The 27982-nt window shown below is 48.6% G+C and overlaps 3 protein-coding genes and 1 long non-coding RNA gene across 6 annotated transcripts; 2 read left to right on the forward strand and 2 right to left on the reverse strand.

Annotated features, from left to right (window-relative positions):
• The first annotated feature begins 302 nt into the window (after positions 1-302).
• LOC147238950 (palmitoyltransferase ZDHHC3) lies at positions 303-7533 on the forward strand. 2 transcript variants are annotated; one of them, XM_086197845.1, is made up of 9 exons: positions 303-451; positions 1522-1610; positions 1747-1820; positions 2567-2679; positions 2758-2819; positions 3093-3201; positions 3281-3353; positions 4067-4238; positions 4316-7533. In XM_086197845.1, exons 1-9 carry the CDS (start codon positions 327-329, stop codon positions 4405-4407), a joined length of 909 nt encoding a protein of 302 aa, XP_086053971.1. In that variant the 5' UTR covers positions 303-326; the 3' UTR covers positions 4408-7533. The 2 variants fall into 2 exon arrangements, with proteins under 2 accessions (XP_086053971.1, XP_086053972.1); XM_086197846.1 differs by having other exon boundaries at positions 318-421.
• A 1743-nt stretch (positions 7534-9276) lies between these two features.
• On the reverse strand, positions 9277-11605 carry LOC147238951 (uncharacterized). The gene is made up of 3 exons (XR_015111841.1): positions 11265-11605; positions 10924-11095; positions 9277-10040 (listed from the first exon to the last, which is right to left on the reverse strand). It is a non-coding gene; the product is annotated as an uncharacterized LOC147238951 (long non-coding RNA).
• A 5948-nt stretch (positions 11606-17553) lies between these two features.
• On the reverse strand, positions 17554-22280 carry LOC147238952 (type I phosphatidylinositol 4,5-bisphosphate 4-phosphatase-A-like). The gene is made up of 7 exons (XM_086197775.1): positions 22018-22280; positions 20654-20835; positions 20460-20566; positions 20115-20226; positions 19969-20021; positions 19802-19892; positions 17554-19017 (listed from the first exon to the last, which is right to left on the reverse strand). Exons 1-7 carry the CDS (start codon positions 22118-22120, stop codon positions 18874-18876), a joined length of 792 nt encoding a protein of 263 aa, XP_086053901.1. The 5' UTR covers positions 22121-22280; the 3' UTR covers positions 17554-18873.
• Positions 22281-23569: 1289 nt separating this feature from the next.
• LOC147238953 (E3 ubiquitin-protein ligase TRIM21-like) lies at positions 23570-26273 on the forward strand. Of its 2 annotated transcripts, none has more exons than XM_086197307.1 (2): positions 23570-25546; positions 25698-26273. In XM_086197307.1, the coding sequence occupies exon 1, from the start codon at positions 23584-23586 to the stop codon at positions 24514-24516; it is 933 nt and encodes a 310-aa protein (XP_086053433.1). In that variant the 5' UTR covers positions 23570-23583; the 3' UTR covers positions 24517-25546; positions 25698-26273. The 2 variants fall into 2 exon arrangements, with proteins under 2 accessions (XP_086053433.1, XP_086053434.1); XM_086197308.1 differs by having other exon boundaries at positions 23570-25024; positions 25193-26273.
• The last annotated feature ends 1709 nt before the right edge of the window (positions 26274-27982 follow it).

Genomic DNA, 27982 nt, shown 5'->3' on the forward strand with positions numbered 1-27982 from the left:
TGGTTGGTCTTTTTCGTGTTTTTCAATCTTCTTCATTCCGAGTGCAGCCCGGAACGCCAGTGTTTTTATTGTTCCTTCTGTTTTGTTCTTTACAAAGTGCAGAGAGGAACCAATTTCTATCTGCATGTTTATGTACAAATATACACAAGTATATGCGCGCATTCAGTGGAAGAATTGGACAACAGAAGGGTGAATTGTGGGGATTTTTCTTTTTTCTCAGTTCCAGTGACCTGGCCCTTTAAAGGTTCTCCCTCCCCGAGCAAAGTGGATTTCTAGTCTGACGTCACCCCGGAAGCGGGGAAAGGGGGGGCGGAGCCCAGCGGAAGATGGCGTCCCTTCGCTGTAGGCGAGATCCCTGCGGCGTTATCTGCCTGGTTCTAACGTACTTCAGCGTCTTCTACGCGGACTACGTGGTCGTCCAGTACGTCCTCATCCCCGCGTACTCGGGCAGGTGGGTACCCGCGCTCCGGGTCCGCCAGGAGCCGCCGTGGCGACCGCGGAGCCCCGCGATCTCATTCATCCAACAGCTAACAGGTCGCTCCGCATCCGGAGCCACCAGGACTCTGGGATACCCCGGAGGGTCACAGTATTTGTACACACAAGCACCGCGCGTGGTTGGTTTGTGTGTTTGTTTACCAGCTAAAGCTGTTGATGACGGCCACAACAACCCGTTTAGCGGATCAGGGAGGACTGGAGTCCAAGACTCGATACGATACAGGGCGATTTATCGATTAGAAGATTTTCCGAGGGGCAAACTCACTTCAGCCTGACCCCTCAGTTTACCGTGACTGTTTACATGATGAGTTCCTCAGCTGGATTAAAAACCCAGACTGAACATGAACGATAAGAACATGTGGGGCTAGACTTTTTCAAAACATTCATCTTAAAAGGGACATGCCGTGGGAATTTCAAAATAAAGGCACATCAAAAATGGTGGATCAAGATGGATTCATTAACCAGCTCTTCAATGATTGAGTTGTAGCATTGGTTATGGAGAGACATATACAAATATATTTATAGTGAATCAGAGGGGAGGCGTGAGGACGGAGGATGGATGGATGGATGGGTGAATGATGGACGAGGGATGGATGGGTGGGTGATAGATGGATAGAGGGATGGGTGGAGGATGGATGGATGGTGGGTGGGTGATGGGTGGAGGATGGAGGGATGGGTGGAGGAGGGGTGGAGGATGGAGGGATGGGTGGGTGGAGGATGGATTGATGGAGGGATGGGTGGAGGATGGAGGGCTGGGTGGTGTATCAGTGTGGTCTGTGGTTTTCTAGTTTCTGTGTCCCTGGTGTGACTCGCTGCTTGTTCACGTTTTGCTGCCCGGCTGCTGGTGAGCAGCTCTCTCCCGTCACCGTGTCAGCGTTCTTGGTTTCCTCAACATAAACAAATACGCAAACTGAAACAGTCAGAAGTATTTTTAAGTTAATGCCTGGTTTTTGTTGCGGGGTTACTGCAGTAGAGTGCTGCCAGTACTACAACAGTGAGGTGGTTCTGTGTGTTCTCCGGTTCCAGCGTGTGGTGTTCTCTCCATGGTTCAGTGTTCAACCTGATTCTGCTGCTGCTGCTGGCCTGCCACTCCAAAGCTGTGTTTTCCGACCCTGGTCAGTGACCCTGAACATGTCTTTACTGATTTTTTTCACCTGAATGTGAATGATGGAACACAAACTGTATAAAAGAGAGTAAACCTGTGTGTGTGTGTGTGTGTGTGTGTGTGTGTGTGTGTGTGGGGTCGGGCAGGTATGGTGCCGCTTCCTGACACTGCCATCGACTTCTCCGACCTTCGCTCCCAGACATCGCGGATGAGCGAGCGGGTGAGTGTTTGGGAGGTTCTGGTTTCTCCAGCTGGGTCAGGTGTTGGTCCGTCTGGCAGCTGCTGAACTCATCCTCATGAAATTGTTGTCCGTCGTCCTCTGAGGCAGACAAGAACATCGAGACTCACGCTAGTTAGCTTAGCACAATGAATAATAGTGAATGGGAAGTGTTAGCATTGCTCCATCAAAGCCATCGAGGAGTTAAAGCTGGCTCCTCTTCTACGTTCCCCTCCCCTCACACACGCCTATCATCAAGCACATGATGACCTGAGTACTTCTCCTACCCCATAAGTACTGAGTCACCTCAGACGAATACCTCATAATATACTAGGTAGTATCACAAAAAAACTCCGGAGTACTAACCCGCTAGCTGCTGACTTGTTCAGCCTCCGTTAACGGTGTAGAGGGACTAGTTGGATCTGCCGCAGAGTGTACTGTAGTAGTACTACTAAACTTTTTGAGGCACAGCAGCATGATGCCTATCACAGTGACCTTTGACCCCCAGAGCCTTTTCAGTGCATCCTCAGGTCCCAGTTCACATTTGTGACAAATTTGAGGAAGTTTCTCAGCAGATATCCCTGAGGTATCATGTCCTCGTTAGCCTCACACCTGCCCGTTAGCGAGTGTTAGCTCACACATTAGCATGATCAGCTGTGGCCCAAACTGAAATGTGGCACCAGAATCTTGGCGTGTGGCGGTGTGTGGGCTCTGGTTGATTGACGGGGTCCCTCCTGCTGGTCCTGCAGGGCTGCGAGGGCTGGACGGTGTGCAGTCGCTGTGAAACCTACAGGCCTCCCAGGGCGCATCACTGCCGCGTCTGCCAGAGGTGCATCCGCCGCATGGACCACCACTGTCCCTGGTGAGAGCTGCTTAGGGAGGCGCTCGTGCCCCTCGTGGGTCCTCACACCTCTCATTCATGCTTTTGTGTGTCTCCAAGGATCAACAACTGTGTAGGAGAGCTCAACCAGAAGTACTTCATCCAGTTCCTCTTCTACACCGGTGAGTACTACAAGAGACTCCAACACACTGGCGCCCGCCTTGGACATGTACTTGCATACATTCCAATGTACTTAACTTGCAAAACGATGGCAGTTAGTAGTGCAAGTACTGCAGTGACTAGCTTTCCTTCACAGTAGTAACCCTGGCTACTGCTGGTACCTGCACCTTCAAGGAAAAGTACACCAGGAATAAAGATGGCGTTTGTGTTAAACAACAGAGTGTGTGTGGAGGCGTGAGTGTTGATGTAAATGTGATGTTTGGCGGTGCGCTCAGGAATGGCGTGCCTCTACTCCATGGTGCTGGTGGTGTCGGCCTGGGTGTGGCGGATCAGGACTGAGAGGGAGGGCGATCCTGAGGAGACGCCCAGCAAGCACCTGATCGTGTGAGTATCCACTGTGTGTGTGTGTTTGTGTGTTTGTGTGTTTGTGGGCTCAGTAATGACAGAAGTTTCTGTCTCCCAGTGCTCACTACATCATCCTGCTGGTAGAGTCGGTGCTGTTTGGAGTGTTCGTCATGGTCATCTTCTACGATCAGGTACACAAACCTGCTTCTCACCAAACCAAAGACCGTCTCTCACTGTCCAGCGTCTCCAGAGACAGCTCCCTGGAGGAGGGTCTCTATCTTCTTGTCTGAGACACAGGCTAGTTAGCTTAGCATATGTTGAGATTCATGCTAGTTAGCTTAGCACCATGTCCTATAGTGGGTGGGAAGTGCTAGCTTCAGCTAGCTCAGGTCCAGGATGCTGGTTAGCTTAGCCCAATGGCTGGTAGTGGGTGGAAGTGTTAGCATCAACCAGCTCAGGTCCAGGCTAGTTAGCTTGGCCCAATGGCTGGTAGTGTGTGGGAAGTGTTAGCATCAGCTAGCTCAGGTCTAGGATGCTGGTTAGCTTAGCACAATGGCTGGTAGTGGGTGGAAGTGTTAGCATCAACCAGCTCAGGTCCAGGCTAGTTAGCTTGGCCCAATGGCTGGTAGTGTGTGGGAAGTGTTAGCATCAGCTAGCTCAGGTCTAGGATGCTGGTTAGCTTAGCACAATGGCTGGTAGAGGGTGGAAGTGTTAGCATCAGCTAGCTCAGGTCCAGGATGCTGGTGTGTCCAGCAGGAATCCTCCTCCTCATCATCATCAGTAGCAGCAGTCGCTCTTCTAGTCCTCAACAAACCTTTGGTTCCGCTGACCCCAGTTCCCTGGAGGAGGTCGTTCCTTTAAAACCTCTGATCTCAAGCAGCTGTGCCTCATTTTTTCCCTCCAGTTGGTCTCCATCATCACGGACGAGACTCCGATTGAACAGATGAGGAACCGGCTCATCATAAAGGACAGAAGCTCTTCGTCTTCATCCTCCTCTTCTTCCTTGCAGCCGCCTCACCACCCCGCACACACCCGCAAGCCAAAGCTGGCGCTGCTGCGGGAGGTCTTTGGAAGAGGTTTGCGTCCCTCAGTGTTCCACTGATGACCCCCTTCATTGATGAGAGCAGTTGTTTCACCCGCCGTCTCTCTGCAGGTTCGGTCTTCTGCTGGCTCCTCCCCCTCCACTCCAGCCCTCCGTCAGTCGGCGGCATCGCCTACTCCGCCCTGCCCGACTACGACGTCTGACCTTTGACCCCTGCGAGGAAAGCCAAGTTTTGTGTGCATTTGTGTGTGAGAGAGAGAATTTTCTGCCTAACTATGATGTCTTATCTTTGGAACTGAGAGGGGAGGAGGCTGAAATAGGAGTGAGTGAGTGAGTGAGTGAGTGAGTGACCTGTCAGTAGTTCAGTGTCAGACCCCAGACTCATGACCACAGCCGACCCGTCGTTCCTGTCCTGAGGAAACAGCACTGACGGTCCCGTTCGTGTCCTGTTCTGTAGTTAGACGACCATTTTTGTTAATTATTTTGACATGGACTCTTTTACGAGGTTCTATACAGTTTTACATGAAAGACACCTGACGTGAAAATCCTACATTTGACAATTTATGAATGTTTGATATGAATATCTATCCCGGTCATGAGGAAACAGTCGCGGTCAGATTTAAGACAGCAGAGACGCTTTTTATGAAACTAGCAGGAACTAAAGCAGCAGGTCGTGATGCTCATGGTGTGTTCAGGGGACTTCTTGCCAGTATTTTTGCTAACGGTTCTGAATACATCAAAAACTGTACATAAAAGGAAGTCAGGGGCATTTATTAGGGGTGAACTTCCTGTGTGGCAGGTGACTTTATATTCTCTGTTGAGCTTTTTGAACGTTTGTCGGTGACGGAAAAATCAGATTTTTCTTCACAGAATCAAATTCTGTTGTTCTTGTTAACGTCTGAATGTGGTATTTAATATTTATTCGCTGTTCCCTGGTGTGGATTTTTAAGGCTGATACCAAAATCTGACATGTTCCCCGTTGTCGACTGAGTCAGTAAATCAGCTCTGAGGGGAGTTGATCTTCCGGGCTCAGTTCATCAAGATCATCTCCACTCACCAACCAATTTGAAGACGCTTGAAACCTCAACGTGACGCTTAGCACTAGAGAGCTAACGTTAGCTAGCAAGCTAACCCGATGGTTAGCAGCAGTATTTTTTTTTAAAAACACAAAAGCTTCAAAAATTCCTGTGTTTAATGATGTTTTTATGGTTTTGGGGCAAAACATGAAAACATCACCAACTTGTGTTAATCACAGATTTTACTGCCGGTGTGGAACTGAGTAGCTGTTCTGAAACCACAAGCTAATGCTAACGTATACACGGGTTGTAGCGCTTGTTCCTGCACCACTCAACAGATGATATGTTTGTGGGGTGACATGTCGGAGTGTGGACAGAGCGTTAAACCCAGATAGAAAATGGGCCAAATGCTAAACTCAGTACAAACACCAGACCAAACCACTATATTTGTATCTGTTTTTATCCTCAAACTAACTACCTAAACTTAACATTTTCACTCTAAACCAAACAACTTACGCTTTACGGTTTCTACTTTTTACTTTGTTATAACTTCAACATTGAATGAGCTGTACAAATGTCGGCACTTGTCCTTCGGAACGTCCTGTGAGTCAGAGATGCGATCGTCGACGTGACGGAACACGACGAGCAAACAGCAATGTTTGAAATTTTCAGAGAGATTCTCCCTTTTTTGTGGGTTTTATTTAATTTTTCCTCGTTCTTGAGTTCGGTTTAAAGCTGTGCTACAAACTAACCTGTGTTTCACTTTCCGACTGACAGCCCGACCGCGATCTGGGCAGGAGGGGAGGAAAAGACACAGGGATTGTTATCATCAGGCTGGCTTTAATCCTTGGAGATGAAGAGAATATTCAGTGTTATTTATTGCTCATCAGTCCAACACACACAGTCGGTATTCTGCTAAATCTCAGTGAAGGGACATTTCTTGACTTATTTATTGTTCTTAACAACTCTGTGGAGTTTTCTCCTCCTGTCCTGGTGTGACGAGTGAAGTTGCCTGTCTGGGTTTGGTTCGGCCAATGATATTGGAAGCAATGCAGACAGCAGATGCAGGAACAAACCAGCGGCCCTGTTGGGAAGGACTTTTGCATCCCAGTTACATTTTCAGTTCTGTTTAAGTTGCTACACTGTAACGTGCATCTTTGTTAAAACAGTTAAAAGGAAGACATTAACTAAAATAGTCAAAAGAACACAAGGAAATCCTTGAGTTTGATGTTATTGGGTTGTCTACTAGCATGCTACTTTGGTTTGGTAGCACATTTGCTGCTCTTGTAGCAGTGCGTCATCCAGACGAGCGCTCACCTGGCGTACGAGACGTCAGTACGAGACGTCAGTACGACCCGTGGCGACGCCCTCTGGTGATTAAATTTACATCGCAGTGACCCTTGTGGATGCAGAAAGTATAACAGAGGTTTTCCACAATGTCCCCTAATGCAAGGATGCTAATCCTGACCGATGCTAGCAATGCTATCTTAGGAGTTTCTGCTTCTCCCTGTTTGAAATGGATTTAGCACTTTTTTTAAGTGAAATGGATGACGAAATTATCCTTTCCAAATTTTTGGAATAATGATTTAACAAATTTAATAAAAAAAAACCACACAACTGACAAATGGCTGTGAACAACTGTCAGTGAGTCATGAGCGACTCGCTGCGGGTGGGAAAAGCAGCTTCACCCGTCACTGTGTGTGATAGTTGTGTGTTGTGTTGAGCTGAACTCTCCTGAGCTGGAATTCTCCTCACGTCGGTGTTCAGCTCTTTAAACAAGAACGGCTGCCAGCCTAGAGATGATGATGATGATGATGATGATGATGTCGTCGTCACTTGTTTAAGTTTCTTGAATCATCTCGTCCTCAGTCACGCGGGTTGATCTGCCTTTCAACACAAATCAAGACACTCGTGATGGCCCTCTAGTGACTGAAGGCCGGGAGAGACGTTAGCAGCGCTTCTGAGAAACGCTCGTAAAGGTCCTCTCACGCTAATAGTGTTAGCATAGCATGAGCAGACAAGGTGCGACTGCAATATTGATTATTTATGGTTCTCCCACAGTCCAAAGACATCAAGAGGGACCAGGTTAATCCAGACTCTAAATTGACCGTAGGCGTGGCTGGGAGAGCCAATGGTTGTCTGTCTCTATGTGTTGGCCCTGCCATGGACTGGTGACCTGTCCAGGGGGAAGGCTGCTGGGATAGGCTCCACCCCCACCACCCTGAACAGGAGGAGAGGGGGAACATGGAGGGATGGATGATGGATGGATGGATGATGGATGGGTGGGTGGATGAATGGATGGGTGGATGAATGGATGGATGGATGGGTGGATGAATGGATGGGTGGATGGATGGATGGATGGGTGGGTGGATGAATGGATGGGTGGATGGATGGATGGATGGGTGGGTGGATGAATGGATGGATGAATGGATGGATGGATAATGGATGGGTGGATGGATGGGTGGATGAATGGATGGGTGGATGAATGGATGGATGGGTGGGTGGATGAATGGATGGATGGATGGGTGGATGGATGGATGGGTGGATGGCCTAAAAGAATTAAGGTTTCTTTAGGGTTCTCTGTTCCCCTCAAAAGTAAAAAATTGTGAAATATGCAGAAAAAATCCTGAGCTCTGGAGAAGTCGATGATGTAGAAGTACAGCAACCAAGTAGAAAATGATGAAAAGGTAGTATTACAAGAACCATCACATTACTACATTCTTGTAATACTACAACTATTTGTCATCATTTTGTTATGAATGACCTTTGACTTCTGAAATCTGCAGTTACTGTTCTTGAAATGTGTGTGAACGCGGCCTTATTTCTGTGGGGTTGTGGACGGTTGTGTTTCTTGTAACCGTGGCAACGGCTCTCCCAGCAGGTGGACTCATCCTCACCTTGCTTCCGCAGGTGAACATATGAAGTTTTATATCGATGATGTGCAATTCTCCTGAAGGGACAGTTACTGCAATTCTGTGCAATTTATTGTTTTTCTATCTCAATCTGGATAAAACCGGACTGGAAATGTTTACAGGTGTCATCAGGTGCGGCAGGTGGAGTCATGGACGTTTGGGGGGAAACGGACTTCCATTGCCTTCTGTGTTAAAGTCCCCCATCTTACCTGGTGCACCTCACACCTGAGAACAAGTGTGTGTGTGTGTGTGTGTGTGTGTGTGTGTGGACTATCAGGGTACTGGCTTGCTTGTTTAACTCAAATGCAGTTGATCTGTCATTTTCTTCTTTGTATCAGCTGATCTACGGGGTGCGCTTGTTTCGGTTGCCGACACAGTTGCTTCCTCACGTCCGATAGAGGAAACAAGCGCACCCCGTTTGCTGTTTCACGTGACAGCGAGAAGGAATGTGTGTACAAATACAAAGAAGGCCTGAAATAAACACTGAGCAACCAGCCAATCAACTTTCCTTCATTTAGACACGATTACGTGAGCTTTACTGACCTCTGTGGGCAGCAGGTGGAACCGCAGCCATGCCTGCCACGAAAATCCTGATGACTACAGATTTGCAGTAGTTGGTCACCCTTAGCACATAGCGGTAAAAGTACATGAAATCCTGTGAATATTGAACCAATGAAACGTTTGATTGGCAAACACAAACGTCTCTAAAGGGTCACACAGATCAAAGTCATGTTCCGGCTGGTTGGCTGACGTCGTCGTTTTCTCGCCCGTCATGAAACCAACTACGTTTCTTATCATGTTGCGTCATGATAAACAAGTTTACAACCCACTGATGTTTTATTTGTGTTGCTATCTTGTGACCTGTGTGTTATTCCTCTTGACGTGTGCTGCTGCGGCTCCTTCAACTGGAAGTAAAACATGCATCTTTTAATCTCCACCGCCTGCTTTTGTCTTGTGTTGGATTTTACTACAAATTTGTTGTTTAGTTGGCTAGAGGGTGAAGAGAAACCGACCAACAGCAATACAAGGCAGCTGTTTATTTAAGACGGATCATAATGTTTAGTGATTTTTCAGCAGATAAGTTTATTAAAGTTTATTCAAAGGGTTAGTGGTAGTAGGTGGGAAGTGTTAGCGTAGCTCCGTCTCTGCCTGCATTAATATCAGGAGGGTTGTGTGTAACCTTGGTGATGAATACCAGTTTAACATGAGGAGACGTTGTAGTGGTAGAATCAGACACGTAGCCGGAACTACTTTCCTGACTGGGAGCAGTGATTTGACGCAGCACCTCCAAAGCTCCATTGGAACTTGGGTCAACAGAACCAAAGGTTTGTTGAGGACTAGAAGAGCGACTGCTGCTACTGATGATGAGGAGGAGGAGGATTCCTGCTGGACACACCAGCATCCTGGACCTGAGCTAGCTGATGCTAACACTTCCCACCCACTACCAGCCATTGGGCTAAGCTAACTAGCCTGGACCTGAGCTAGCTGATGCTAACACTTTTACCCACTACCACCCATTGTGCTAAGCTAACCAGCATGAATCTCTCCTTGGGGATGATCATGAGAATTTCTCTCAAAGTTGGTGTAACATCACACCTACAGTGTAACGACAGACTTCCCCAAATACTCATAGAACTGCAATTACGTTCAGGGAAACTTCTCGGTCATATTCTTACCGGTATGACCATGAATTCAACGTTCAAATTCATTGGAGGACATCTTACATTCATTAGGAGATACCCAGGTACTGTTGAAGACTGGAGCCACAGGAGGTGGCAAAGCCATGTTAATGGATGGTCAAGGTCCTCCAGCAGGTGGCGCCGTGTTCCCAGTGGTCCGTGTCACGCTGCTCACGAGGGTCAGAGAGAGGTTTGCTGGCAGCCCTTAATTCACCAGTAGTTCCTTCGCCTGGAGGAGGAAGTCAACACCAATGTAGGATCACATAGTCTGTATCAGCTCAGTCACATGACCCCAGACCCTCCCCCAGTCATTGATGAGCACCTGAAGCTAAAATACTTCCATATAGAACATGAAACTGACTTGGAGGCAAAGGCTGCCTGGTAACTGGTGGAGCTGCATGCTCGGCGTGTTTCTGTGGTAATCTGATATGTTGACAGGATTTGTGAAGAGATTAGAGGAGGCGGACCTGATCGAGGCGGTGCTGGATGTAGGAGTCGGGCAGTGGGAACATGGAGGAGATCCTCGCTCTCAGACCCAACATATCCGAAAACACAGTCCTCCAACATTAGTATCAGAGTTCAAGTATACGTCAAAGCCAGGTTTACACTGGTTGGAAGTGAGAAAGCTGGTTTCACAGTGATCAGATGGTGCTGCTGGTTCTGGTTCTGGTGTCCCGGTGATTTGGTTCAGGGTTGGGTACTATCTTGAACTGTTCACCTTGTCCTACCCAAAGTCAAAAGATTGTTTCTTCCACTTTTGTGTTGGCCTGAAGTCACTTTTAACATTTATGTGATCTAACATTTAAGTACCTACCGTCACACCAGGCGTTCCAAACAAACAGAGGTTCCTTCCTCGGTTTTACGGAACATGAGGTCAAATTGATGGACACCGTGTTTGCATCCCAGAGCCATGAGACCTTTACTTTGCCTTTTTAGATACTGGGAAGAGTATTGCCTTTAACTCCAAGCAAGCGGCCAGTCAGAATTGGTAGCAAGCTAAGTTAGCGTCACCGTGGGTTTCAACAACTTAAAGTCATAAAACATGGTCGCTATGGAAACATGATCGGCCGCAGCCTTTGAGGCGACAAGTTTGTCAAAAACTGAGTTCTCACCATGTACAACAAATCGGACAGGGCTTTTGCTGATGTTGGTGACGTTCACTGTATGCACCCCACTGGCGTCCGTCAGAGTAATGTCCTTCCTGGGAAAGTCCTCCATCATTAGCTGGACAGCGTACGCAACTTCATAATGTATTTCGTTAGGATGCAATGACGAAGTGCCAAACTGCAGAAGGACAAAGACAAGACGAAAGGTCAAAAAATTCAAACGAGATGAACAGAATTAAGGGCTGAACTTGAGACTGTGGTTAGGACAAAGGACCTGAAGGCTCTTTAGAGTCCACTTGGTGGGACATGAGGTTAAACCTAGATTAAAGTGGACCAGAGATACTCACCGGTGTGAGGTGGAGAACCGACTCTCCTTCATATCTGCACTTCACCTTGTCACCATCAGATCAAACGCCAAAAGTCTCAAGTCTCTCTGACAGTTAAAGGAACTCTGAGGAAACATAAAATCATCATCAAACCCCATCTGTCCTGATTACGCAAAAAAAACAGGGGGCTGATTTTCACCAAACATTGTGGAAGGGTTTAGAACTGGTCACGGAAGAACCCATTTAAGGTCAGGGTGGATAAATCATAGCACATCAAATTGCATGTTTGGTGTTCTGTCCACCAGATCCAGCTCAAGTCTGGAAGCAGAAGCGAATAATTTACCATCCGACTTATTCAATCGTTGTGTTTGGTCACAAGCTCTGGGTAATGACAGATCAAGACTGTCCAGCTGGCCTTTCCTTTGTGGGGGGTCTAGACTGACCTCAACACTGGCAGGGTGGTGGTCTGAGGTGATCTGTTGGCTTGGCCCGTGTCGGACCGGATTCTCAGGTCTACCAGCGTCGTGGAACTCCATTGTGAGATGGCAGTTAGTTGTTTGCTAACCATTCACCACCATCAAAGCTTTGGTAGAGGGTCATTGGAGAGTCAGCTACGAGCCTCCTACCTGCGTTCTCCAGGTTACTGTGAACACCTCGATTTATTCTACAGAATGTTGGCAGTGTGCACTCACCCCAGCTCGGAGACGGTCGTGTTGCCGTGCCAAACGGGGATCAACTCAGTTTGACACCACTCTTGTCTTCTATCCATGTCGATGGTGCTTGACACCCTAAACTGAGTCTCCAGTGACTGGACCCTAAACTGAGTCTCCAGTGACTGGACCCTAAACTGAGTCTCCAGTGACTGGACCCTAAACTGAGTCTCCAGTGACTGGACCCTAAACTGAGTCTCCAGTGACTGGACCCTAAACTGAGTCTCCAGTGACTGGACCCTAAACTGAGTCTCCAGTGACTGGACCCTAAACTGAGTCTCCAGTGACTGGACCCTAAACTGAGTCTCCAGTGACTGGACCCTAAACTGAGTCTCCAGTGACTGGACCCTAAACTGAGTCTCCAGTGACTGCACCCTAACCTGAGTCTCCGGTGACTGGACCCTAACCTGAGTCTCCGGTGACTGGACCCTAACCTGAGTCTCCGGTGACTGGACCCTAACCTGAGTCTCCAGTGACTGCACCCTAACCTGAGTCTCCAGTGACTGGACCCTAAACTGAGTCTCCAGTGACTGGACCCTAACCTGAGTCTCCGGTGACTGCACCCTAACCTGAGTCTCCGGTGACTGGACCCTAACCTGAGTCTCCGGTGACTGCACCCTAACCTGAGTCTCCGGTGACTGGACCCTAACCTGAGTCTCCGGTGACTGGACCCTAACCTGAGTCTCCGGTGACTGCACCCTAACCTGAGTCTCCGGTGACTGGACCCTAACCTGAGTCTCCGGTGACTGCACCCTAACCTGAGTCTCCAGTGACTGGACCCTAAACTGAGTCTCCAGTGACTGGACCCTAACCTGAGTCTCCGGTGACTGCACCCTAACCTGAGTCTCCGGTGACTGCACCCTAACCTGAGTCTCCAGTGACTGGACCCTAAACTGAGTCTCCAGTGACTGGACCCTAACCTGAGTCTCCGGTGACTGGACCCTAACCTGAGTCTCCGGTGACTGCACCCTAACCTGAGTCTCCAGTGACTGCACCCTAACCTGAGTCTCCGGTGACTGGACCCTAACCTGAGTCTCCGGTGACTGCACCCTAACCTGAGTCTCCGGTGACTGCACCCTAACCTGAGTCTCCGGTGACTGGACCCTAACCTGAGTCTCCGGTGACTGGACCCTAACCTGAGTCTCCGGTGACTGCACCCTGACCTGAGTCTCCAGTGACTGCACCCTAACCTGAGTCTCCACTGACTGGACCCTAACCTGAGTCTCCAGTGACTGGACCCTAACCTGAGTCTCCGGTGACTGCACCCTATCCTGAGTCTCCAGTGACTGCACCCTAACCTGAGTCTCCACTGACTGCACCCTATCCTGAGTCCTGAGGGTGGGACATCTGGAGTCCGCACCTTGACGAATGGGTAGGAGAGGGCGCTCTGTCACAACCATGCCTCCCTCACTACCAGATGCTGTCAGACACCAGAGGTCATCCCCTTGTTTGGCATCCTTCCCTAATCAGCCAGTGGATCCTGCACCCCTTCCTGATTCACTGCTTTGGATTTAAATTTATTCCATGTTTCCTTATTGGACTTGAAACTTTTTCCTTAGGTGATGACAACTTTCGAAGTGCCAGAGACGACAACTGACATAAACCCTGATGTTCCAGACCTGCACTCTCAGCTCCAGCTGGTCATTTTTAAATTGCTAACACAGAAGCACACCGATGAAATTAGTTTGTGCTAACAACTTAGAAAACAACTTCTGGATGTCCCTAACTTGAAATTACCAGCATATTAACCAACTGTATTGTTACACTTTGTGATTTAATAAAAAAAAAAAAAAAAAAACTTAAAGTTAACAGATAAAAAAAAATCACAGCCACTATTTCCTTCGTGGCTCCTAAACTGAACCTACTCACATATTAAGGTGTTTATCAAGGAGTTCCAGGACTTCTACAACTTTTCCAGGCCTTGAAATGATTCTTTTCAAATTGCCAAATGTTCCAGGTTCTTCATGACCTTATGAACCCTGAATGCTAACATTTTTCAGTTTCATCCTATCATTTCATGTCTCTTTACTATTTTACACACGCCCTCTAACAGATGTTGCTGAGGGTTTCAGTATTTAGCTTCCAGAAGCTGTCAAGAAACCACCCGTACTCACCAGAGGACCAGAGTGGGTGATTCTGAGGTAGGAGGTCAGCACCGTCCCCAGGTGCTGAGCCGCCAGGCAGCTGCAGGTCAGCAGCAGCAGCAGCAGGGGGAGCGCCAGCGACACGGTGCACGTACAGCTGATAAACCAACAAACGGGTCCTCCCAAGGGCAGTTTTCCTCTCAGACTGTTTTCAGGGTGTTAAAGGAGACACGGCGGCAGGAAGAGGCCTGTATGGGGAAATGTCGCTTCGCCTGCTGGTTATTTCATATAATTCAGGAGGGCAGTTCACCGGGTTGGTCCTTGTTATTAACACGAATAATCATAATAAATAGATAATAATAACAATGATAATAGACTACCAAGGCTTCTATTTATGCATTTAACTTTACGCTGTATTTATTTTGCTTGTATGGTTTATCTGAATTTTTCCTCAACCGCTGCGACCAAAGGTGGGCCATGAGCGCCCTCTAGTGGGCCGATAATGTTTTCAAAGTAAGCTCATCTTTTTCAAGGAGATTTTCTTTTAGAGAAGTACAAGAAAGATCTTAAAACATGAAGGACACAATGTGTCGGAACCATCAGTACGTAGCGATTATTATTGTATTTTTACAATGACATCAAATGTTCAAATCAAATCCATATGCCAAGTTTATCTGGCTAACTAGCATCCTTCTAGCATCATTAGCCCACAGTTGGAGAATCACACTGCAGTTGCTAATATGATAAGTCAACAACGGTCGCATCCACAGAAGAGGTACGAAAACATTCCACATTCCACAGGCAGAACCTTGAGAGCAGACAGCCGACTCCTGATGGGTTGCTCCTGTGGTTTTCCTGTGAATTTGCATTACAACCAAAAAAAACAAACATTCATACTATGAAAAATGGATTTTCTCCCGTCCAGCATTTCTTTAGACAAACGGCCACACAGGTGTGGAGACCTATCAGGTGCTTTGAGGGTCGCTGCCGGAGTTGTTTCAGGCGTTAAAATGTCGACTGTTCAGAGCAACGTGGAGTCACAGTGGTAATAAAACCATCTCTGGCACTGGCGAGTCTAAAAACAACACTGGTAACGATCCCGTCACTGACGGCTTCAAAATGAAGAGAAACAGGAGTCCGACATCTTTGTTAAAACTTTGTTTCACAACGTACAAAAAAAAAACAACAAGCCACTCGACAGAAGAGTCAACATGGGAGCAGTGGCAGGACATCAGTACAACGTAGTGCAACGGTTCACAGTCAGCAGGTTTGGACGTTAATCAGCCACGAGGGGAAAATCCATCATTCTGTACAGTCCACAAGTATTTACACCAGCGGGGAAGGACCCCGGCAAAACCGAAAACCACGTGATGGAGTCAAGCGTGTGCTTCAATTTCACTTCATAAGCTGTTAATTTCTCACATATCTACAGTAGTTGTGCCGATCACCCAGAACTTAAAAAAAAATCATAACAAATCACGTAAAATGCCCCAAGAATCCCAGAGTTTGAGAGGAAAATGCTTCGGCTACGCCCAGAACATGTGCCAAGTAGAGCCAAACAACAAAGACGCTAAGGCTGGACTCACTTCCTGTAGTTAAATAGTTCGATTACAATTCGTCATTAATCATTTCCTCTGATTAAGAAACCTCAGAATAATAAAACCTCCCGTCTGGACTCTGTCAAGAATTTTAGTCTCAACCAGGGTTCCAATTACACAGTGCCGTGTAGAGCAGCAGAGCTCAACGGTGCCACGTAGAGAAGCCACGCAGAGCTCAACGGTGCCGCGTAGAGGAGCCACGCAGAGCTCAACGGTGCCGCGTAGAGGAGCCACGCAGAGCTCAGTAGGGACATCTAGAGGAGCCACGCAGAGCTCAGTAGGGACATCTAGAGGAGCCACGCAGAGCTCAGTAGGGACATCTAGAGGAGCCACGCAGAGCTCAGTAGGGACATCTAGAGGAGCCACGCAGAGCTCAGTAGGGACATCTAGAGGAGCCACGCAGAGCTCAACGGTGCCACGTAGAGGAGCCACGCAGAGCTCAACGGTGCCACGTAGAGGAGCCACGCGGAGCTCAACGGTGCCACGTAGAGGAGCCACGCAGAGCTCAACGGTGCCACGTAGAGGAGCCACGCAGAGCTCAGTAGGGACATCTAGAGGAGCCACGCAGAGCTCAGTAGGGACATCTAGAGGAGCCACGCAGAGCTCAGTAGGGACATCTAGAGGAGCCACGCAGAGCTCAACGGTGCCACGTAGAGGAGCCACGCAGAGCTCAGTAGGGACATCTAGAGGAGCCACGCAGAGCTCAGTGGGGACATCTGGAGGAGTCACGCAGAGCTCAGTAGGGACATCTGGAGGAGCCACGCAGAGCTCAGTAGGGACATCTGGAGGAGCCACGCAGAGCTCAGTAGGGACATCTAGAGGAGCCACGCAGAGCTCAGTAGGGACATCTAGAGGAGCCACGCAGAGCTCAACGGTGCCACGTAGAGGAGCCACGCAGAGCTCAGTAGGGACATCTAGAGGAGCCACGCAGAGCTCAGTAGGGACATCTAGAGGAGCCACGCAGAGCTCAGTAGGGACATCTAGAGGAGCCACGCAGAGCTCAGTAGGGACATCTAGAGGAGCCACGCAGAGCTCAGTAGGGACATCTAGAGGAGCCACGCAGAGCTCAGTAGGGACATCTAGAGGAGCCACGCAGAGCTCAGTAGGGACATCTAGAGGAGCCACGCAGAGCTCAGTAGGGACATCTAGAGGAGCCACGCAGAGCTCAGTAGGGACATCTAGAGGAGCCACGCAGAGCTCAGTAGGGACATCTAGAGGAGCCACGCAGAGCTCAGTAGGGACATCTAGAGGAGCCACGCAGAGCTCAGTAGGGACATCTAGAGGAGCCACGCAGAGCTCAACGGTGCCACGTAGAGGAGCCACGCAGAGCTCAGTAGGGACATCTAGAGGAGCCACGCAGAGCTCAGTGGGGACATCTGGAGGAGTCACGCAGAGCTCAGTAGGGACATCTGGAGGAGCCACGCAGAGCTCAGTAGGGACATCTAGAGGAGCCACGCAGAGCTCAGTAGGGACATCTAGAGGAGCCACGCAGAGCTCAACGGTGCCACGTAGAGGAGCCACGCAGAGCTCAGTAGGGACATCTAGAGGAGCCACGCAGAGCTCAGTAGGGACATCTAGAGGAGCCACGCAGAGCTCAGTAGGGACATCTAGAGGAGCCACGCAGAGCTCAGTCGGGACATCTGGAGAACCACGCAGAGCTCAACGGTGCCACGTAGAGGAGCCACGCAGAGCTCAGTAGGGACATCTAGAGGAGCCACGCAGAGCTCAGTAGGGACATCTAGAGGAGCCACGCAGAGCTCAGTAGGGACATCTGGAGGAGCCACGCAGAGCTCAACGGTGCCACGTAGAGGAGCCACGCAGAGCTCAGTAGGGACATCTAGAGGAGCCACGCAGAGCTCAGTAGGGACATCTGGAGGAGCCACGCAGAGCTCAGTAGGGACATCTGGAGGAGCCACGCAGAGCTCAGTAGGGACATCTGGAGGAGCCACGCAGAGCTCAGTAGGGACATCTGGAGGAGTCACGCAGAGCTCAGTAGGGACATCTGGAGGGGCCACGCAGAGCTCAGTAGGGACATCTGGAGGGGCCACGCAGAGCTCAGTAGGGACATCTGGAGGGGCCACGCAGAGCTCAGTAGGGACATCTAGAGGGGCCACGCAGAGCTCAGTAGGGACATCTGGAGGGGCCACGCAGAGCTCAGTAGGGACATCTAGAGGAGCCACGCAGAGCTCAGTAGGGACATCTGGAGGGGCCACGCAGAGCTCAGTAGGGACATCTAGAGGAGCCACGCAGAGCTCAACCGTGTAGTTCCGTAAGGAAAAATCCCATTCACGTTCTTTTACGTCATTAAAGTCAACTCACCATGAACATCAATCTAGCTGAGCATGACTACACTACCAACAATCCTCAAGCGCAACAGCGACATCTTGGTGGAGTGCGCTGTTACCATGGAAACGTTTAGAGAATTCGTCAATCTCCCGAAGTCTTGAGATAATTATGTACAGAGTTCTGCATCTTTGGCTTCACTCGTCGCTCCTCAGTTTATTTACACTCAGTGACTCCACTTGCTGGTTTGCCGCCCGGAATGAACAGAACTGATTGACTGAGTGAGGTCACATGAGGTGATGTCCACGGCTGTTTCCTGGTGAGCTCAAGCTGTACGGTAAAAGGCTGGATAACCTGCAACGGCTTAAATAGAAAAGTCCTGTCAAAATTAACAATTGTCAATAATTTATTGGTCATAGATGACGGCGTCCGGGCCGAGATGCGACGGCGTCCGGGCCGAGATGCGACGGCGTCCGGGCCGAGATGCGACGGCGTCCGGGCCGAGATGCGACGGCGTCCGGGCCGAGACAGGAGGCTCTGTCTAAACGTCTCAAAGGAGTCTTTCAGCGGACCGCATGGCCGTAGCTCCTTGGTAATTTGAACCATGGTTTCAACCAATCAGCTGCAATGAAATGATTCCAAGAAAAGTACTGCACATCTTCAAAATAAAAGCTCCTCCGTCTCTTAATCCAGTCTTATTGCAATATGTCAGACCTCTGAGCACACTTGAACAATCATTCCAAGGAGGACATGAATATTTCCCAGATTGGCAGCTCTTATTTAAGCTAGGCCTAAATTAGTATGAGAGTTAATTTCCCAAGTCTTAAATAGCATTTCTGTCTTTGATATCTTTTGCTCCCATCCTCCTTGAGCCCCGTTTCTAAAAAGGATTTTAGAAACCAATTTCACGTAGCGCCAAACTACCAAGCCGACCCTCGTTCTCGTCGGCGCTCCTCTATGTGATGTTGGATATGGGGTCGCTGATTTTCAGACACCTCCAGTAGACGGTTCTTGCCAAGGTGAACAGAGCCAGCAGGATCGGCAGCACCCACGACACGTAGATCCCTTTAGAGTCCCGAGCGGGTTTCCAGGTACCGACCTAAACACAGACACATTATAAGTCTCCAATGTGTACAAAACATAGCAGGAGTACAAGAGCTCCACTGCCAGCCAGTGTTTCGGTGGTGTAACTACACATACAAGGGCTCACACCTGCATACCCAAGTTGCCCAAGAACTATTTCCCCTCAAGGACTGTTATATCCCTCCCCGCTGGCGTAGGCATCATCTGTTCAGCTCGTTCATACACAAGCCGGACGAGAGCCGATACCAGCTGGTTTTTGACCAACAACAAGCACTCAGGTCCCTTGTGGTTCCAATTGTGCTGAAAAGTAACAAACCTTAGGTTGGATCTATTAAGCTTCCTAAAAACTGGGGACCAGTCTCTGTCTGGACGCGTCCAAGAGGAAGGTAACCTTCTAGGAAAGAGCTCCTGTGGTCCTGTTACCCACGGTGGAGCTTCCTGAGAACCAAGAAGGAACTGATTTTTGCTCTCACCTGGAGTCCAGGGTTGGTTGTGTATTGTGGCTTTCACGTTAAATAATAAACAGAGACTTCAACACCAGCAGCAGTTGTGCACATTTTAAGTACCGTGGTCGCTCCACTGACCGGGAGGATACCAGAACCGCAGCTGTTCCCAGTTCCTCAGCTCAGAAAGACCCTCGGGACAGTTAAACTGCTGCCGACACGTCTTCGAGAACCTCCGACAAACCCTGGCACCTCCATCTAACACTAAAATCCAGCCTGTCAGACCGTGACGCGAGACACGAGCGCACCAATCAACGGTGAATAGCGTCAATAATCGATCTGAACATGAACACGCACCACAAGTCCTGCAGTGGAAGCGGCGATGACGATGAAGATCAGGAGACACAGCAGGCTCCTCCTCCTGGGGTACCGCCGACCAACAGAGGACCTGGAAACACACTCAAATTAATCACATAAACACACACACGCACACACACACGCGCACGCACACACGCACGTCTTACACTTTTCGGCAGTGTGGACATCTGGCCAAGGTCCGGTCTGAGAACTCGGTCCACTGGTAGAGACAGAGGAAAGTCAACGCAAGTCAGTTACTGAGGAACACGAAGAAGCTGTTGTTTCAAAATAAAAGCCTTGTTAGTTGTAGTACCAGGAAGGTATTGGAGCAGTGTCCACAGATGACCCTGACGCCGACGGTCTGGTCCTGCGGTTCAGGGCTGTCCCTGCCAATGTGAACTGGTCCCAGGTTGATGACGCGTTTACTGACGGTAGAACCAAATAAAGTCCCTGAGATTTAGCAACTCTTCCCACAGAATAATAATCAGGTTAATCCCTGGACGAGGGAAATCTAGTGCTTGTAACGCACGTAAGCTGGCTGCATTTCTATGAGATAAGTAGGACAGTGAGTCAACAAAGTGGGAACTGGTTCAACAGCATCATCACATCTGTAACCCAAACCCAGCTACAAGCCCCAGCGTCCCGCCCTCCCTCTCACCAGTACGGTCTGGGACAGGCGATCCTTTGTGACGTCACCTTGCAGATCAGAAGACAGTTGCAGGGACAGCGCACGTACTTCTTCCCGACCGGAGCGTTCTTGATCGGCTTCAGAGGAAAGAGAGGAGAACCGGCATTAATGCTTAATTCCAGGACACAACCACCTGGACGGTCCAGCAACTATCCACGACTCACCGTGGCTTCGTTGCAGATGCTGCACTTCACCACATGCTGGTGTGTCTTGCCTTCTACCGATATGGCGCTCTGACACACCCGGCAGCTGATGACTGGAGCGCTGCTGCTGTCTGGGCTGCCCTGTGGCGAGTAGGGGGGCGGAGGCTCACCCGGCACCACCGAGCTGGGGAAGGGCGCCAAACCTAGACAGGGAGACGTTTAGATGCAGCGACACTGAACGCTGTCGGCAGGTTAGAGAGGACATCCGGGAGATGACATCATCACTCGTAGCCACACGCGATGACAGCATCATCAGGTTCTCTGACAGACGCCCAACAAATGATGTCAAAGAAAAGACAAACAACCAAACCTCAGCTTCAGCTTGTGACACTCCATTCTCAGAGTCTGGTTTAAAATGCTGCCATGATTGACACTCCTGAGACTGTGATGTCACTGTCATGTGACAAACCTCCTGGCAAGCAACATGGCGGCTGGGTGGACCCAAAATGAATCAGTCTGAACAGCAACTAGCAGCCACAAATAAACGCTGTCGCTAACAAATGTGAGGGCGATTGGAGAAAGACGTTCCACGCGCTGCCGCGTCATTCCCTCGCCAGCCAACAGCAGAAGCCACCGTCCATGACACCAAATCCGGAGGCGAAGGGGGGACGGAATGGCGGCTGAGGAAGACGAGGACGCTGAGCTTCGCAATGGTTCAGACACCACACAGCAAGTCATGTGACTAGTTGAGGTCAACTGACTCAATAACTTGTTGGTTACTGAGCCATAAAACTGAGGTTTGTTGTCTTAGTAGTTTTGTGAGTATTCACTCTCATAGTATTTATCACTACTACATGTACATTTCTGCACAGTTTGAGAGTATTTATATCATGAACTTCTTCTGTGCGATGCGATCGTCACCATCGGGGTTCCTGTGCCCCTGTTTTGGTCTCAAAGGTGCTCTGCTGCTCCACTCTGCAGTGATTGACAGCTGCTGCAGTTGCTAACACACGTGACTCGTATTTATTGACGACCAATTAGCAATTATCGTTTGGTAAAAATGATCAAAATGACCAAGTTCACCTGGGCGTAGCAGAGATAAAGTCCGAGTGACCTTTGACCTCCTGGGCAAGGAATGAATATCCCCATGAGCACAAATTAGCAACTACTTTATTTATTTTTATTATTATCATCATCATCATCATCATCATCATCATCATTTGCTGCTATTTTATCTGGCTATTAACTACAAATTGATGCAATTAAAAGGCCAAACATGACCGTAAACTCAGGCTAACACTGCTAAGCTAACGTTGACGTTAACTGTTAGCTGCTAGCGTGCTACCTGAAATAGCTACTCAAACAAGCCGAGCTAGCGAACGTACTCTGAGGTTTGACCGGATGTCCACGCCAGCTTCCCCCGGGAGAATAACCGTTGGTCCCGTCGTACTGCTCGGACAGCAGCGGCGACCGTTCCCCGTCCGCCATCGCTTCCCTCCCCCGGACCGCTGCCTACCGAAGCAACCCGAGGAAGAGCCTCTACGGCGCCGGAGAAGAGTAGCAAAGCCCGCGGGAGGTTTCTGAAGGAGCTGGTGTCAGTGCGGGATCCCTGACATCCACATGACACAGCGAGAAGACTGGAGGCGGAAGTGCGACGCAGCAATTTCAGCAAAACATGTGTCACATGACTGTGACGTAATCTTAGCTGGGATGGACAGCGTGCTTGACCAATGAGCGTCCTGACAGAGAGTGGGTGGGTTCTGGCCCAACCCTAATGCTGACATTCACCTTGAAAATGCTGGGAAAAAAATCCTGTTCATTCCAAGAATAAAGTACAATTGCAGTACGAGGATAATAAATACATCTCCAATGAATTTTTTCAAGCAAATATCATAATTTTACAAGTGTAAAGTCCTAACTAACAAGACAACTACTCGACGACTAAAAGTCTGACATTTCAAGGAAAACAATCGTAATAATTACCATTAAGTAGTCATTTATGAAAAAGCCATAGTTTTATGGAAATTATTACAACGATAAAGTCACAACTTTCTGAGAACAGACCCTCATTTGATGGTGTTGTAGTATCATGACTTACTGCCACATGGGGGGGGGGGGTATTTGAGCCATTTCAAGAGTTCACTACATTTATCATGAGACATGAATGTTGTTACAGGAAGAAGGTCATCACTTTTATAGAAACGCAGCCATCATTTTACAAGGAAAAGGTCACAACATTTTAATTCTTGTAATATTATGACTGCACTATGACTGTTGGGGCTGCGCCGGGGGGTCTGAGAGTCTGAGGAAAAAAAGTTGTGATATTTACAAAATAAAAGTCACAATTGGGGGGAAAAAGGTCCTAATTTTATTTCATAACCAAGACTTGATTGTAGTACCATCCATCCATTCATCCATCCATCATCCATCCATCCATCCATCACCCAATCATCCATCCATCACCCAATCATTCATCCATCCATCCCTCCATTCATCCATCCATCACCCAATCATCCATCCATCCATCCATCCATGCTCCTTAGAACATGCTAGAACGATGTTAGAACAGCGTTTGTGTCTTTTTAAAGGGCCGGGACATCATAACTGGATCGTTTGATTTCTCTTTATTCTTTTGTGTTTCATCTTTTGATAGTTTGCTTTGATGTTAAATGTTGACGTTTGAGATCAATAAAGAGAAAAGACACAACCTAATTGAGTTGTGAGTTTGCCGACTCAGGAAGTATTTCAAGAATTGGGTGGGACATCTGTAGTTTTTCAGGAAGTTCTCTGTAGTTCAGGGGATGAGTGACATCACTCAGGATGACTGGACGGGATGACAGAGATCCCCCCTCAGTGACATCACACACCTGATGCACATCCTGACGGGAGGGGGGCTTTATATGACGATGCGCTGCTAAGCAGAACAGCAGGAATTTAGTCAGCTGACGAGGATGCTCAACAGCGATACCTGGACTGCCCAGCAGAGGGCAGAGGATGAAAACAACACGTGCTTGATGGGACTCAGTGAGGAAGACGAAGCTGCTCACAAAAAGATCCAGAACGCCGTTCAGAGCCTCACCACTCTGAGGGACTCTGCAGACAGACTCCTGTCCGAGTTCATGGAGCTGATCAGGCAGAAGCAGGGCAACAGCTCAGCCCGAGAGCTGGAGGAGGAGCTCTCCGACTGGATACTGCACGGCCTCTCTCAGGTGGACGCTCATGTCCGGCATAGCATAAAGAAGCTCCTTAACCAGAAGCTGACCCGGCTCCAGCAGTACGAGGTGAAAGTGACCTTTGACCCCGATACAGCTCATCCGAACCTGATCCTGTCCGACGACAGGACCCAGGTCCGACTCGGAGATCAGAAGCAAAAGGTTCCAGAAATCCCAGAGAGGTTCTCTGATTGCATTTATCTGTTAGGGAAGCAGGATTTCAACTCAGGTAGATTTTACTTTGAGGTTGATGTTAAAGGGAAGACCAGGTGGGTTATCGGAGTGGCCAAAGACTCCATCCAGAGAAAGGGACACATCAAAAACAACCCTGGGTTTGGTAACTGGACCCTGCGGTACAGGGATGGTGAGTATGCCACAGTTCCTCAAGAACATCTTCACCTGAAGACCGAGCTCCAGAGGGTGGGGGTGTTTGTGGACTATGACGACGGGGTGGTTTCCTTCCATGATGGAAAGACTGGAGCCCACATCTACTCCTATACTGGCTGTGGCTTCAAGGAGAGGCTCTACCCGTACTTCTGCCCCGGCCTGAACAAGGACGGTAAAAACTCGGCCCCTCTGATCATTGTTCCTGCCAAAAAAGCAACACCTCAACAGTCACACATCCGCGGAACTCTTCATCGCATGGTGTCCAAACTGTTCACCAGAAAATGATGATGATGATTTCAGGTGACAGAGAACGTGTGGGTGGGACCAAAAGGACGGAGCTGGGATCTTTTTCATTCACCTGTTTGTTTTTTTGTCACAGGATACAAACTAAAACGAATGGAAGGGTTTGAGAAGGTAATAATTCAAGAAAGAGGCGAATAACATCTGAGGTGGGCTGTCCAGGGTGACCCCGCCTCCGGGATAGGCTCCACCCCCCCATGGATGGATGGAGGTGATTAATGTGTTCTGTGACAAGGGTCCAGCATATGAGGACCATGTGGGCAGACCGTGGGGCCAACAGAGGACGAACTATGGGCTTGAACTGAGAGGCTCTTGGTTCTCGTATGGGTTAGGCAACAAGATGGGCAGGGGATTTTTGTGATGACCTAATGGGTGGCCCCGCCCCTCAAATAGCAGGCACTGCCATATGTAAAGGGACAGAAGGTGATTGGACAGCTCAGTGTTAATAACTGACATCAAAGGCCAGAGTTCAGGTGATGGAACCTTTAAGCAGGTACGCGATCCAGTGCTTTTTCGGTGTTTGCCACTGGGCACCACACGGGGGCAGCAGTGAGACATGAGCCGCACCTGCTCACCAACTCTGAACTACACCTCATAACTGTTCTACATTATTACTGTTTTATGCTCGTTTATCCATTCAAGCTTTATCTTTTTGTTTTAGTGGCACTTTGATTGTGTGTCATACAAACATGCTGTGATGAGTCAGTGCCACTCTGGGACCTGGACCGCCTGAGCCGGTAAAAAAAGAACCGAGGAAACAAATGATTAACTTGACAAATAAAGATTCTTAAGGGAGATGTGTGCAAATGACTGGAGCTGTAGATAAAAGATTGAAAGGTTCTAACCACATTCCGGGTGATCTGGTTGATCTATTGACCCAAAATCTGCTGGGTTCTACCTTGGCCTCACACCCTCCGCCAGGTTTGGTGGCGATTGGCCTCGTAACGTCTGCATGTCCTGCTGAGAGCAGCGTGCCACTGAGATCACAAGCTCCACTGATGATGATAGTCCACATGTGAGCCGTTGATTCCTCCACACTCACAGAACTCACGAGCTTTGACAAACAGCAACACCGCTATCCCTCAGCTTGGGAAGGTGAGAGATGCACCAAACCAGGCTGAAGCTCGTGCCGAATCATAACCTCCCTCTCTCCCTCCCTCCCTCAGGGCTTCATCACTCCCCTCGGCTCCGAGTGGCGGGTGCAGCATTCCTCCTCACTCAACCTCTTGCAATGCTGCTGAGGCACATAAAGGCTTAAGCCCTCTAAAATCCAAAATGCTCCGCTTCCGTGCAGATGAGGAAAAGTTTGGAATTCTGGAATACCGGAGGGAAGACTGTGGTTATAAAATTGCAACTCAGGATCTATTTCAAGCACCCTGTGAGAAAAACCTTGGATTTTCTGGATCTGCGTGACAAGTATCTTTTTCTGGAATTAAATTTTGAGGCAAACATAAAAAAACAAGTTGCAAGAGAATTTCCCTCCATTTTACTTCTGAATAAAGATTTTTGTATTGGTTTTCATCTGGAAGTTTACCTCTTGTGATTAAGTGTGTCACAGCTTTATTTCTAGAGTGGATATACATTTGTGTGTCTGGCCATGCCGGCAGGAAAGAGGGCCCAGGGCTCTCAGAGGTGGAATGACCAAAAAGCGTCAAAGATCAACGGCACCGTGAATTCTGCTGGTAAAACCACCAACCAGACGCGGAGCAGGAACAACACCATGGATCCTGCATGCTGGTGAGAGCAGAAGTCTGTTTTATTGTCCGTCTCAAGTTCCTAAAGAGCGTTCTAGGTCAGTCCTTTGGCTGCCTGGTTAGAGAGCAGACAAGAACTGGGTCTCAAAGGGGCTCAGAAGCACGAGGCTGTAGAGCAAAAGAGAATGTCAGGTTTAGGACACAGATTCGACCCACCACCTCCCTTCCACCAAGTTTGTCCAACAATTTAGAAAATGTGATTGGTTCTTTCTCCAGAAGCTTTCTGGGTGTCTAATATGGTGACAATGACGGTGAAACTGCAGTGGTAGGTTGAGTTTGTGCACTGTAGCTGTCTCCTGCGAGGGTTTGGCCAGCTGGAGGACCGGTGGGCTGCTCTTCTTTGGGCCCTTACGGGTGGCCCAATGGCAGCTAAAACTCTGGCCAGCACAGATCAGCCAGCGGCAGCCAGCAGGAGGTTTGCCAATACGGGGCCTCGTTTCTTGGCAAGAGGAGAAGGGGTTTGACTCAAGTAATTTCATGTGATGAGGACTTCAGGAAACCAGACTTTCTTTGTCCATCCCAGAAGGTCCCACGTTCTTGTTTATGGCCCATATGTGCATGTGGAGCAGTTAGCGAGAATTAAACCATCCCATGGTGAAGTGGTGCTGTAGCACAGCTGCTACACAAAGGCGAGTTAGGAGCATTCTAAACTTTATACCTCAAACGATTTCAGAGTCCCATCATTTCAGGCTATCTTGTACGCCTCTGAGGTTGTTGCATGTGTAATGTATGTAGGTGACGTTTATGTGATATACTGAGTGGATGCAATGAAAAAAATTGTGGGCGTGTAAATGTTGGTTCAGTCTACATGTGAGTTTTCTTGAGTGGAACTGCCAGAGAATACAGAGCAAAATTCAGTGCAGACCAACAGTAATAACATATATCGTACCATATGGTACTGTAACGTGCAGTATTGCATCGTATCGTATCGTATTGTATCGTATTGTATCGTATCGAATCGTATCGTATCGTATCGTATTGTGCGGTGTCGTATCAGGATAGCAAAGATAGAGCAGGAGCAGACACACTAATTCGTAAACATGTAACGTAAACGTAAGAACATATACAAGAATTGCAAAAATAATGAACAAGAGGAGATATGAAATCGCACTATTGCAATATTGTAATGATACAGAGCAGCTGAAATTCATGTCCATCTTGTGAAATTACAAAAGCAGAATAATTCCACTGAAATGTTTTTCTTCTGGAATTAAATTGCTCAAAAACCAAATTTTACGCTCCCCACATCATGTTTAGAGATTTTATTATGAAAAAGTTGATCAGTTCAGCCATAAATATTGAGCTGGATGCTAAATGTTCAACAAACGGCCTGAGATTTCTGGGAAAGTCGAGATCAAATCGACGCAAATCAAACTTCAACAGAACTGTAAGGGAACCTCCACGCTCCCTGGGTTCATAAACAGGTTGTCCTTGGCGGCGATAGCGCAGTCACACTGAAATAAGCCGACACCCTCGCTGTACGACCAGACACCTCATAAATTTTTCGGAGGGTTTTAGTTTTTACAATCCACCTGGCGTAGCGAGAACAGCTGCTGCTACTCCCCCAATTTCATCATCTCTGCCTCCTTTTGTATTGTGTTTCAACGTGAATGCTGAATGGATTCTTGAATCACCTCCTACGTGTTCGGAGTTAAATCACTTACTTGAATGTATGTAGGAGCGTTTGCGCTCTAAGC

Source organism: Aulostomus chinensis, chromosome 24 (assembly GCF_037954235.1).
Source record: "Aulostomus chinensis isolate RoL2024-O1b breed Wild chromosome 24, RoL_Achi_v1.0, whole genome shotgun sequence".
Taxonomy (NCBI): Eukaryota; Metazoa; Chordata; class Actinopteri; order Syngnathiformes; family Aulostomidae; genus Aulostomus; species Aulostomus chinensis.